The sequence below is a fragment of the Pleurodeles waltl genome, chromosome 9 (assembly GCF_031143425.1).
Source record: "Pleurodeles waltl isolate 20211129_DDA chromosome 9, aPleWal1.hap1.20221129, whole genome shotgun sequence".
NCBI classification, from domain to species: domain Eukaryota; kingdom Metazoa; phylum Chordata; class Amphibia; order Caudata; family Salamandridae; genus Pleurodeles; species Pleurodeles waltl.
In genome coordinates, this window is record NC_090448.1 from 1,120,844,433 (window position 1) to 1,120,858,123 (window position 13,691).

At 50.5% G+C, this 13,691-nt stretch overlaps 1 protein-coding gene across 3 annotated transcripts in view; it reads left to right on the plus strand.

The window, feature by feature from the left end:
• LOC138258788 (serum amyloid P-component-like) overlaps nt 1-12,993 on the plus strand; it is an 81,803-nt gene extending 68,810 nt beyond the window's left edge. For all 3 annotated transcript variants that reach the window (XM_069206028.1, XM_069206029.1, XM_069206030.1), the window contains one exon: nt 10,972-12,993. In XM_069206028.1, coding sequence (XP_069062129.1) covers nt 10,972-11,639 — 668 coding nt within the window. In that variant the 3' untranslated portion in view covers nt 11,640-12,993. The remainder of the gene's footprint in view (nt 1-10,971) is intronic.
• The last annotated feature ends 698 nt before the right edge of the window (nt 12,994-13,691 follow it).

Below are 13,691 nucleotides of genomic sequence, written 5' to 3' on the forward strand. Positions count from 1 at the left end.
CTCGCCACGGCGGGGCCCTGTTCAGCGGTGCTCTTCTGCACGGTGGGGCCCTGTTCAGCGGTGCTCCTCGCCACGGCGGGCCCTGTTCAGCGGTGCTCTTCTGCACGGCGGGGCCCTGTTCAGCGGTGCTCTTCTGCACGGCGGGGCCCTGTTCAGTGGTGCTCCTCGCCACGGCGGGGGCCTGTTCAGCTGTGCTCTTCTGCACGGCGGGGCCCTGTTCAGCGGTGCTCTTCCGCACGGCGGGGCCCTGTTCAGCGGTGCTCCTCGCCACGGCGGGGCCCTGTTCAGCGGTGCTCTTCTGCACGGCGGGGCCCTGTTCAGTGGTGCTCCTTGCCACGGCGGGGCCCTGTTCAGCGGTGCTCTTCTGCACGGCGGGGCCCTGTTCAGCGGTGCTCCTCGCCACGGCGGGGCCCTGTTCAGCGGTGCTCCTCGCCACGGCGGGGCCCTGTTCAGCGGTGCTCTTCTGCACGGCGGGGCCCTGTTCAGCGGTGCTCCTCGCCACGGCGGGGCCCTGTTCAGCGGTGCTCTTCTGCACGACGGGGCCCTGTTCAGTGGTGCTCCTCGCCACGGCGGGGCCCTGTTCAGCGGTGCTCTTCTGCACGGCGGGGCTCTGTTCAGCGGTGCTCTTCTGCACGGCAGGGCCCTGTTCAGCGGTGCTCCTCGCCACGGCGGGGCCCTGTTTAGCGGTGCTCTTCTGCACGGCGGGGCCCTGTTCAGCGGTGCTCCTCGCCACTGCGGGCCCTGTTCAGCGGTGCTCTTCTGCACGGCGGGGCCCTGTTCAGCGGTGCTCTTCTGCACGGCGGGGCCCTGTTCAGCGGTGCTCCTCGCCACGGCGGGGCCCTGTTCAGCGGTGCTCTTCTGCACGGCGGGGCCCTGTTCAGTGGTGCTCGTCCAGTAGGTCAAGGGAGCCAGACCTGGCCTGGACTCCCTGCTCAGTCGCCCTCCGACCGTGCTGTTGCTGGACCCTTCGGTGACGGAGTCCTGGGCCCTTTGGTGTCCTTCCTAACACCCAGGATGGGGCTTGTGGGCCCCTCCTGCTCCGCGCCCCTGCTGGCTGACTTTTCCGCCCTGCTGCCCTTTCGCTCCTTAGATGGGGCTCTCGGGCCCTTGCCTCCCCTAGATGTTGTGGCTGGTGAAGTGGGCAAACTTTGCTCCTTGGGGGCAGCCGTGTCAGTCCTCTCACGGTGGCCCTTTAGCTTCCTGGTCTTCTTGCCTGGTGGGGGGCTGGCTGTCCCCTTGCTGCTGATTGAAGTGTCACTGCTGGCAAAGGGTGGGCTCCAGAACCCAGGCACCACAGTGACACTCGAAGCTGGGCTGGTGGTGGCTGAGGTGCTCTTGGGACTCTTTGCAGATGGAGGGGGTGGGTCAGTGGAGGGAAAGAGGTCAAGATTAGCAAGGAAAACTTTCTTAGGACCAAGGTAAAAGGTAGGAGAAGTGGTGATGGAAGTGGAGGAAGAGGATGTGGTTGTAGGAGAGTCAGGTGTGCTGTCTTTGGGTGCAGGTGCTTGTGCTGGAGGCTGTCGTGAGGTGGATGGCTGTTGGGTGGGTGTCTGCCTGCGTTTGTGTGTCTTGGAAAAGGGGGTGACAGACACTGTGGGAGAGGACACAGGGGACGTGTAAATGGTAGTGGGGGTGGTGACTGCACGTGTGCGGACTGGACTGGAGGGTGTGCTGGTGATGGAAGCACTGGCTGATGGTGGTGTGCATGCAGGTGTGAGTGTAGACGTCACAGGGAGGGAGGAGGGAGACGAGGAGGAGGGGGACACAGAGGTGGTAGTGACTGTTGGAATGTCTGCATCTGGGTGTTGCTTGCGTGAATGCTTGTGGGTTCTGTGGTGCTTATGTCTGGATGAGCTGCCCTTGGGTGTTGAGGTGTGTGCAGGCTGGTCTGATGGTGTGGATGGGATAGGCTGAGGAACAGGAGACAGAGACAGGCTGGAGGCAGTCAGAAGAGGGAGGCTGGAGACAGGGACAATGGCTGCCGTCAGTGCTGAGGCCAGAGCATTGAACGATCGTTGATGGGCAGCCTGACCCGAATGAATGCCCTCCAGGTAGGCATTGCTCCGATGCACCTCCCTTTCTACCCCCTGGATGGCATTCAAAAGGGTAGTCTGCCCAACAATGATGGTCCGCAGGAGGTCAATGACCTCCTCACTGAGGGCAGCAGGGGTAACAGGGGCAGAGGCTGAGGTGCCTGGGGCGAAGGAGACGCCCGCCTTCCTGGGCGAGCGGGCACGGAGCGTAGGCTGAGGGGCTGCTGGGAGGGCGGGGCTGGTGCGCTGGGTGGCGGGGGGCCCGGATGTTGCCGCCACCGCTAGGGAGCTCCCACCCGAGGACGTTTCGCTGTCGCTGGTGTCACCACCAGTCCCCGTTGTGGTGCTCCCCTCGCCCTCCGGATCACTGGTGCCCTCGGTGTCTGTTCCTGGTCCCACCGGGGCCTTGTGACTTGCAGCTCCCTCGTGCTCCGATGCCAATTCTCCTCCGCCTGATGATGCTAATGCACAGATGCACAAGAAGACGAAGAAGAAGGGTGGGGGGAGAAAAACGAAGACCAGGTTGAGTGCATGCAATGTCAACACCGTTGGCAGAGAGGACAGACACAGGAGCCTCATGCACTAAGCCGCGCATTCAGGGTACACTACTCAGTACTTCTGACTAGGACAACAGGTCTAGAGACGACAAAGGCGCACATGTGTGATGCTGGACCATCGATAGCTGTACTTGTCACCCTACAGAGGTGGGGGCCGGGAGCACAGGGCCATGCCTAAAGGAGAGGACTACACTACAGAAAGCGCCCTGGCCTAATGTCACCCCCAACCCTCCTCCCCCACCCAGACGCCTCCACTGCGCAGAGAGATAGCAGAATGTGCTGATACTCACCCCCTTGTGTCTGCTGTGATGTCCTCAAGCGCCCATCCAAATCAGGGTAGGCCACCGCCAGGATCCGGGACATCAGGGGGGTCAGGGTACGACTGGCACCCCTCCTAGGTTGGGAGGCCATCCCCAGCAGTGACTCGGCGGTCTTCCTGGTCCCGCGGCGGATGTCCTCCCACCTCTTGCGGCAGTGGGTGCCCCGTCTGACGTGGACCCCCAGGGCCCGGACTTCCTTGGCGATGGCACGCCAAATGTCCACTTTCTGATGGGCGCTGACCTATTTGACATGTACAGGGTAGGAAGGAAAAATCATCATATTTCTGCATGTTAGATGCGATTGGCCCCCCCTCCCCAACCTTGCCATATGGCACATGCTCTCATCTGTCGTGCGTTGCACTCCTCATTCGCCCCCCACCCCACCAACTTAGCATCCACCCCACTCCACACAGGCATAGCCCATTCAATGTGCACCCAGTGTACTTACCTGTTGGTCTGGAGGACCGTAGAGTAACGCATACTGGGGGAGGACCCCATCCACAAGTTTGTCCAACTCCTCAGACGTGAAGGCAGGGGCCCTTTCCCCAATCGCAGCAGCCATTGTCACTTCCAGACCGAGGTCACAGCAGCACTTGCAGTATAGGTCCTCTCCTGTGGATGATCAGGTCTCGAGTGATTAAGCAGATAGAAAATGGCGGTCACGCCCGCGGCGGTGCGTACCGCGACCGCCGGCGCACCTCGTCATTGGCTCCTGAAACCCATAGGCCTCAATGTTAGCCAATGCGGCTTCGTATAGCGGTCTTCGACCGCCTACCGCCACGGTGTGCCACGCCAGCGCATTGACCTCACATCCCATTGTCCCACTTCACAGGTCAGGCAGCCGCCATTTCAAGGGCCCACATGGCATTATTTGTACTGCGTCACACAGGCCTAGGCCTTGCATTGCCACACATACACGCCTTTCAATACATAGATAATCGTGTGCTATGCATGCAGTGGTGAACGTACCTGTGACTTGCTTGACTCTGTGCTCCATGTTGTCCTTCCTAGGCACCGTCCGCTGGGACTTGCGAGGAGAAGGATGAATCCTCGCGTGTACCGACCGCTGGTGGACCTGTCGACAATGGAAGAACGCCACATCATACTACGATACCGACTTGACCGAGCCACTATACATGAACTGTGTGCCCAGCTGGAGCCAGCCCTGATGTCCCCCATCCGCCAACCCACAGGAATTCCCCCTCTAGTGCAGGTTCTGTCAGTCCTCCATTTTTTGGCAAGTGGCTCATTCCAGACAACAGTGGCCATGTCATCTGGAATGTCTCAGCCTATGTTTTCAAAAATCTTGTCTAGAGTGTTGTCTGCCCTGACGAAACACATGCGGCGCTACATTGTATTCCCTGAGGAGGTTGATTTGGCCACTGTGAAGGGTGATTTTTATGCCCTTGGACATATCCCCAACATAATTGGTGCCATTGATGGGACCCATGTGGCTTTAGTACCCCCAAAAGACGATGAGCAGGTGTACAGAAACAGGAAAAGTTACCATTCGATGAACGTTCAGGTGGTCTGTTTGGCTGACCAGTACATCTCCCATGTGAATGCCATGTTCCCTGGGTCAGTGCATGACGCGTATGTGATGCGAAATAGCATTATCCCTTATGTGATGGAACAGCTACAGAGACAACGTGTGTAGCTAATTGGTGACTCTGGTTACCCCAACCTACCTTGGCTATTGACCCCAGTGAGGAATCCCCGGACCAGGGCAGAGGAACGGTACAATGAGGCCCATGGGCGAACTAGGAGGATCATAGAAAGAACCTTTGGCCTCCTGAAGGCCAGGTTTAGGTGCCTACATATGACAGGGGGATCCCTGATGTACTCACCAAAGAAGGTGTGCCAGATCATCGTGGCATGCTGTATGCTTCACAATCTGGCATTGCGACGTCAGGTGCCCTTCCTGCAGGAGGATGGTCCAGATGGTGGTGTTGAAGCAGCTGTGGAGCCTGCGGAGAGTGAAGAGGAGGAAGACGAAGAGGATGACCCAGACAACAGGGACAGAGTTATCCAACAGTATTTTCAGTAGCACACAGGTAGGAATCACCCACGCCATTTAACATTTACTGAATGCCCCCTTCATCTTTACTTTTTGTATTTCTCCCCAGTTCTTTTAAACTGAAGTTTACTTTTCCCTTCCCTTTTCAGTGCTGTATGACCCCCTGCGTGACTTCTGCTTGGTTAGCCCATGGACTAATGCTTATTGACATCGGTATGTTGTCCACACATAAATAACAGAACATTATTGATAAGTAATGTGTTATACATTTGTAATTAATACAGGCTGACTCCAGAATGATTTATGTGCAATGAGTGATTTATTTTTAGTGCTATATATTGGTACATGATATTAAAACGGTGATGGGTGAGGGTGGAGTTATGTCCATGGCAGAGTCCAGTTCTCGGTCGCACAGGTGCATTGTTCATATGGCTGTGGAAGGATGGAGCAGGGGCAGTTCAAGGTTGGACAGGGTGACACTGTGGGACAGTGGAATGACATCGGGGGGGATATTAGGCTGGCGGGGGTCTTGGCATCCTACTCTGTCTTCCTTTGAGATCTCAGGTTCCTCTTGCGGGGTGGTTGTTCTTCAGCAGGAGGTGGGGTTCTGGTGGCCCGTCGTTCTGTGGGGGCCTCCTGGCCACTAGCGCCGGCGGAGGTGGTAGGCTGTTCCTGGCTAGTGACAGGGGCCCTTTGCGGTGCCACATGGTCCCGCAATGTGGTTTCTATCCGGTTGAGGGCCTGGACTATGGTCCCCATAGCGGTAGCGATGTCCCGGAGTTCATTGCTGAACCCCATGTACCGTTCCTCCTGCTGTGCCTGGATCTCGGTGAACCTGGCCAGTACCGTCGCCATCGTCTCCTGGGAGTGATGATATGCTCCCATGATGGTGGTGAGGGCCTCTTGGAGAGTCGGTTCCCTGGGCCTGTCCTCCCCCCCCTGTCGCACAGCAGCCCTCCCAGTTGCCCTGTTTCCCCGGGCCTCTGTCCCCTGGACGGTGTGCCCACTACCACTGCCCCCAGGTCCCTGTTGTTGTTGGGGTGTTGGGTCAGCCTGGGTGCCCTGTAGTGGCGGACACACCGCTGATTGACGCGTCCGCGAGACAGAGGCATGGGCCCGCTGGGTGGGAGCTGTGCTGGTGTTCCCAGAGGGGTTTGGGTCTGCTGTGGCCTGTGTCTGTGTGTGGGGAACCGACTGTCCAGAGGTCCCCGATGGTCCGGGCTGGTCGTCAGGTTCTAGGTCGACAGAGCTGCTGTCCTCGCTGGGGGCCTGTTCTGGGGGTGGGATGGACAAATCTGGACCCTCCGTGGCGGTGTGTTGGCGTTCGGGCCCTGCAGGGGTAAAGGAGTATGGTTATTGTTTCTGTGTGTGCCATGGCGTGCATTTTGAGTGCCCTTGTCCCCCAGTTCTGGCATTCCCTTGTGGGAGGTGTTGTGAGGGTTTGGGGGGGATGTATGGGTATGTGCAATGGTCATGCTTTGGTGGTGGCTGTCTATGGTTTGTGTTGGCATTCAGGGGTTGGTGTTGTTTAGGGTGGGTTGTGCTGGTGAGACATTGGCAGGGAGGTTATGTGCTGGGGGGTGATATTGGGGTTGGGGGGGGTGAAGTAGTTGAGATTCGACTTACCAGAGTCCATTCCTCCGTGTACTCCAGCGAGGCCATCAGGATGCAGGATGTTTACCACCTCTTGCTCCCATGCTGTGAATTGGGGTGGAGTGGGTGGGGGTCCGCCGCCAGTCTTCTGCACAGCGATGTTGTGCCTGGAGATCATCGAGCGCACCTTCCCCCGTAGGTCGTTCCATCGCTTTCTGATATCTTCCCGATTTCTGGGATGCTGTCCCACAGCGTTGACCCTGTCTACGATCCTTTGCCATAGCTCAGCCTTCCTTGCTATGGTGGTGTGCTGCACCTGTGTGCCGAAGAGCTGGGGCTCAACCCTCATGATTTCCTCCACCATGACCCGGAGTTCTTGGTCCGAAAACCTTGGGTGTCTTTGGGGTGCCATGGGGTGGTGTGGATGAGGTGTGGGGTGGTGTTTGTGGTGATGTGCGTGGTGATGTGTGCGTAGATGTGGTGTGGGTGATGAAGTTGGGTTCCTGTGTGTGTTGGGGTTTTCTATTGCTGTGCTCGCTCTCTCTATCTCTATCTCTCTCGCTCTCGCCTTCGCTCCGATTTCCAACTAGTGGGGGTTTGTGGGTGATGTGGGTGTGTGTTTTATAGTTGATTGGATGTGTGGGAGTGTTGTTTGTATGTGTCTCAGGTGTGCGTATTTCAAAATGTCCAATGTGGCAGTGTTTTGGAGCTGGGTGTGTATTTTGAGAGCGGCGGTGTGTACCGCCAATGGAATACCGCGGTTGAAAGACCGCCGCGTGGATTTGTGGGTCAGAATGGCATGGGCGTGTTTGTGTTGGCGTGACGGTGGAGGTTTGGTCATCTCCAGTTTTCCGCGGCCCGCTGATGTGGCGGCCTTCCTTGGATGTCGGATTTTTGGCGGTTTCACAGTTGGTGGTCAGAATGACCGTGGCGGTTTACCGCGGACGCGGCAGTAGACTGGCGGACTTCTGACCGGCGGTAAGGGCCTTTTACCGCCGAGGTCAGAATGACCCCCATAATGTTGGGACTTTTCATCTGTTTCTCATTTTTCATCACAATGATAACAGTGTTATTTTAATGCCCCAATAATTGCAATTCATGCTTCATTATGTAGAAAGCAGTTGCTTCAATAAAATATATTGAAGCAAGTCCTGCTTCTGTTTGCCTTGTGCATGTATGCGACTTATATAACTGAGAGAAAGAGGTAAGTTCTGTTCCACCACAACTTCCCTGAGAAGTCATAGAGTGTCATGCGTTAAGCTGCCACAAATCACCTTTACTTCTGGGCTTTGGTGAGGTGCTGCTAGCTAGCCGAAAGGGTTAGGCTGACAGCTGACAGACCTTGTGCGATAAGACTCAGTCCCCCACGCGCGGTGGTGCTGATGCCCGAATCCAGCAATCTCGTCCCCATTATGAAAGTCCTACGCCACCGTATTTTCACCACAGTGGCTGGCGGTAATCGATTCACCAGCATCAGCTCCGGAGATTTCAAATCTAGTGGGTGCGATCAACAAGCTGCAGCGGAGCTGCCATGCTGCATTCTTCCTTCTCTGCGTCTCCACTCAGTAGTGGTGGATAGCCCCAGGCCCAATTGCAGCTGTCAGATGCAGATTTTGCATTCACTGTTTTACATATTGAAGCATTATAGAACAAGCATTTGCAAAGCAACAGGTCTCGCGTTTGTGAAAGTTAGAGCTCTTGGCATTGAAAATGGCAATCGTTTTTTACTTTTGTTTTTTTGTATGCAGTGGAGTGATGATATTTGCATATTACCATTGCTATTCGTATGGCCTTGCGGCGCTGGAGAACCAGAAAATGGGAAATAGATTATGAGGGACAAGAGGCAAGAGTAATATGCTGGCTGAACAAAAAAATAAGTAACAACATCCTGGAAAAAGAAAACACTCAATGCAACATCAAGTAAAGCATGTGAAATGTAAGCAGGAACAAATGGTTACGTTAATGTTTTTACTCTTATAATATGCTGGCTGATAAAAAAACTGCAACATTTACTGTTCTAATGTGCACGAAACAGGGAAAGGTGCAGTACCACAAGCTGTCACTCGGTGTCACTTTGGCCCTATTTTGGCCACATACGGTACTGTACCGTGTAATCTTGAATTCAACACAGCCCAAATTACTTTTGGGTGCTGTGCTGAAAAATTAAGCTAGGCGCCCATTTTGAGAAAAGTTTTACGCTGGGCATTCAGGTTATGAGGGACGGGAGACAAGAGTAATATGCTGGCTAAATTTATTTTTAACAGCATCCTGGAAAAGGTAAGCTCTCATAGAGAATGCAAGATTAAGTAGAGCATGTGAAATGTAAGCAGGACGTTAACACTTTCACACGGATAATACGCTGGTTGAAAAAACCTTCAACATTTACTTTTCTAACAAACTACTCCCAGCTGTAAAACAAATGTTCAAGCCATGACAGAGCTTAAAAAGAAACTGAATGGTGGGAGAAGTTATTATTTTGGAGTCCCCTCTAACCTAGTGTGGGGACCCAGAGGTGATCACGCAACAGCATGTCATGGTGAACGTTTTGAAGATGGTCCCATTGTCCTAGGAGCACCAGAGGCTATGATATTGTATAAAGTTTTGTAAAAAGCAATGCCCCGCAAAGCACTATGGGGCGAGTTTCCTGAGTGCAGAGAATATTGTAGTATTGGCTCTCCCATTGTGCCGGGAGAGACACTTTGAGGGTTTCTGTGTTTTTACCTATAAAACAGTTGCAGCGCTCAAATACCTCCCATGAAGTTTGCACTTCAAACTGCCATGGCTGCCATGGAGCGCAAAGGGGAGAGACAAAAGCAAGATTGAAATGACTCTGAATTGGTAACATTGTGAACAACGTAACGTAACTGGTAGTCATGCAAGCGCTCCAAACTCTCTGATCAAAGTTCACGCTGTATGACAGTTCAAAGTGCCATGGCCACCATGGAGCATGGAGAGGAAAGACAAAAGAAAAAAGTAGAGCGCCCATACTAAAGTATATGTCTGATCGGAGAATAATACATGTAACAGGGTCAGTCTGCAAGGTGTAACAAAACAGCCTCAAGGCAGAAAAAACATTAGGCATTTACCAACAACATCAAAAGATTTTTGAACGGCAGGCCCAGGAACGAATTAAAGTGATGGGCATAGTTAAAGCCCACAGAATAGATTACAACATGTCAAAAAGTATTGCTTGAATGCTGCTATGCTCGTCCTAAAAAGGGCTGCATGTGATGGTACATTAGCATGGCTACGTTTTTTTAAATTCAGGACCAACATGGAATTTGCATGCTTGTAAAAATTACATATTGGAGTATCAGAATACCTAATATAATCTCTTCAGAATTGTCTGTAAAAATTATTTATTTTCCAGTAATATATTTAGAAAATGTTGCTGTAATTCACCATATGGTCCTACTTTTCCCAAAACTTAATTGTGAGAGAATCTCCAGAAACCCCCCAGTAGCACCAAGGGCCTTCGTTAAAGTGAGCAGATGTAGAAAGCCCTTAAGGATGGTTAGGTTCAGTAAACAGACTACTTAAAGTCCATGCTTCTCTAAATGAGTCGGGCTGGCCAAGGTTTTGGTGGGCAGGGTCTTCCTTTGTGTTTGTGACAGAGTATCTTGTCCGCGAAACTCTAAAACAGGCCATACGTATGTTAAGGGTACTGCCAAGGGTACTACAATGGGCAGTATATATGGGCTTGGCATTGGTCTTATGCTTGCATTCACTATAAATGGAATGCTGCTTAGTTTTAGTACTCTGATTTCACTACAATAGCTGTATTGTCTTTGTTTTCTTAATTCAACAACAGAATATAATTACTGCATGTTTACTCCTTCTCAGAGATGTCTGAGCTGGTCAAAAATCTGACATTCAATGCCATGTAAAACACAGAAAGCATATAAATGCATATTCACTTGTGCCTTTAACTGCCACCTTTCATGATGTCCTTGTTCCATTTCATTGTGGCCACTTTTCTTCCTCCTGGTCCTTACACCAGTGTCACATTGATATATCCCACTCACCCCATTGTTAATGCCACTTGCTCCTGTGGCTTCTCGACTCACTATCTATGAAAATCTATCCTTTTCTGTTCCCCTTTTTCTGATCTTGCCATCTTTCATTCCCTTTCTCTTTCACACTCCTGCTTGCCATTTTTGACTTCCAGTACTCCACACTATTCCATCATCTTATCTTCTTTAATTTCCTCCCTTCCCTGTGAGTCCTCCTGTACCACTAACCAGTTCTTTGCACAACGTCATCCGCTTTGACCCTCCACCACAGTCTATTCTACTAACCCATGATCTCCAGAGAGCCTCAACATGGTCTAAGCAGCTGAAAGGAGAAATCATTGTGTGTGTAGTGTACAAATGTTTTGCATAGTCTACCATCTTATTTTTAACCACGAGAGGCTTAACATTTATTTTCATATCTCCTTTTCTTTTCCACAGACCTGGATGGCATGATATTCCTTTTCCCAAAGGAATCAGTCACTGACTATGTGATACTACAGCCAGAACTGGGCACCCCTCTGAAGAGTTTCACCATCTGCCTTCGTGCATTCACAGATCTCACTCGTTCCATTGCATTCTTTTCTGTGAGCAGCTCTACTGAATTCAATAATCTCATACTTTATTATGATCATCTTTCAGCAGGTCCTTATTCTCTGTATGTGGGTGGTCAATGGAGGAATTTCAGAGGCATGGGAAATGCCCCTGAGAGGAAGCATCTATGTGGCACATGGGATTCCTCATCAGGGGTAACACAATTCTGGCTTAATGGAGAACCATTGGTCAGGCAAGTTATGGCAAAAGGGCACACCATTGAAGGACCATTGAAATTTATACTTGGACAGGAGCAAGATTCATTTGGGGGTTCATTTGAGGCTCGCCAGTCATTTGTGGGTGAGATGGGAGATGTTCATTTGTGGGATTATGTTCTGTCACCTGAAGACATACATCAGGCCTTCATTAACAACAAGCACTTTAATGGCAATGTCATCAGTTGGAGGGCCGTGCGCTACGAGATACAAGGAGATGTCCTTGTGGAACCTATGCATCAGAGCGTCTCAGAGAATCAGGCATTTAGCAGCGTGCAGCCAGAATCTAAGTCAAAGTAAGCTGGTCAGTACCCTGCAGCAATCTAGCAAGTAGCATAAAGGAGTGTCTTCTAAGAATTTGCTGCATATTGTAAAAAATATGACAAAAATGCAAACATATTTTTGGTGGGTCTATCCCTAGGTTATCTCAGCAGATAACAATCTATATGCACCTGTAAAGAGGTTGCCATTGCAATCAACCTCGTCGCCCTCATGATAAGCTCATTTTGCTGGAACCTCAAGAACATCTGGATACAAATCAGCTGGTTGGAGGGAAAACAACCAATCATTAGGATGTGTCTTAGAGTAATGGGGTGCTGCACTCATTGAGTGGCAGAAGGCCCAATGTATTCTAAATGAGAGTTAACTACAAACACATGACGTTAATACATCTGTTAGCAGACATTGTAAAACTAACCTGAGACTTTTTAACAGTTCAAGATGAGCATATCTTACATAGAACTCTTGAGATGGAGAATGTTGACACTCTCTTCCACCACATCTTTGTGACCTTATGTGAACAAGACCTTATTAAGGAGACATGTGAGGGAAAACTGCAGGTGGTGGTTCCCATCAAGCCAGGTACTGAAAGGACATAACATTGGCAAATTCTCCAATGCATGCCGGCAAACTGTTATTCTGGGGAAGCTATAGTTGTTATCTTAGCAAATTTCTTTTCACACTTGTAAGATCACTTTTCAAAAGCCCATTGTCTCAATGAAAATCAATGGGGAATTCAGAACTGTGTTTTCACCACTAAAATCTCCCACGTAGGTGATATGTTGCTTCTTCTTGCCAGAAGAGACCGTCATATATTTGAATCACACATCAGTCAATTTGATTGCGTCTCACTTTTCACATTTGACGTTTCCATTTAGACATCATGTTCGATCCAGGTCTGTAGATCAATGAGTGCAGATTTGAACTGGGTCCATCACATCCAAGGTGCATTATGAAATATGACCCAGTTTATCCTCATATCCTCACTTTCTGTCCCCCTTGACTCTCCATCCAGCCATCTAGTATTGCTACCTGGCTGCATAAGGGACAAATGTGGATTTGGTTGATTTTTGTGCTTATGTGTTAATTTAAAAAACACCATGTAATGTTAGAGATGAGATGTCTATTGACTGTACTATCGCCATGACTGTCAAGACTTGAGCTCTCATCATGTTTCTGGCACTTGTAATGTGTAAAAATATGTGCAATGCAATTGTATATTCATATACTGTAATGAATTTCAAATATGTAATACCACACTTGATGCTCACAATCTTGTATTGTCTCTTAACCCCTTTATCCAATTGATGTACAGCCCTCAGTTGCTTCCAACTTGGATGTGTGCTATGTAAATGTGATTGTCAATACAGTGTAATAGATGTCACTTAATAAATCAAATTCACTGCATCAAGGTTGATCATTTATCCTGAAAGATTGTAGAAACCTAATCCATTCAACATGTAAACAAATTCCATTTCCATTGCCCTAAAACTAGCCTGAGCCAAAGGGAAACAAGACCTCTTCTACCAGTCATCTTCTACCGAGACACAATGCTCAAGCTACCAACAAAACCAAAATGATCTTTCAAGTAGTAGTCCACTGTATCAACCCCATCTGTGCACTGACACAACTGACAACTTAGTCATGATTTCCAAACCATATCTAAATGAACTCGCCCAAACCTCTGACTCTAGATAAGCTCTCAAACATAAAACCATCTCTGAAACCCAGCACTTCCATTACAACTTCTTCTTTCATGTCATATGCATCTCCTGAAGTCCTAAAATCCTTCCTCGCTCTCATCAATTCCTCTCTCAGAAGAGCCACACTCCCTCCTTTCTCAAATTCTGTCTTTGCTACAATGTCCTGAGGTATATTAACTCAGACCCCATCCCTGGGCAAAGAAACAGAAACACCTGCATCAGCGCAAACTCAAGCCTACGTCATCCACCATCAACTACTCCAGGTTTATGAATCAGGATTCTACAGTTTCTGCAGAATAGAGCCAGCCAGTGCCCAGGGACTTTTGAGAGAGTCTACCAGCAGCACACAAAGAGATCCACAAGGCAGACT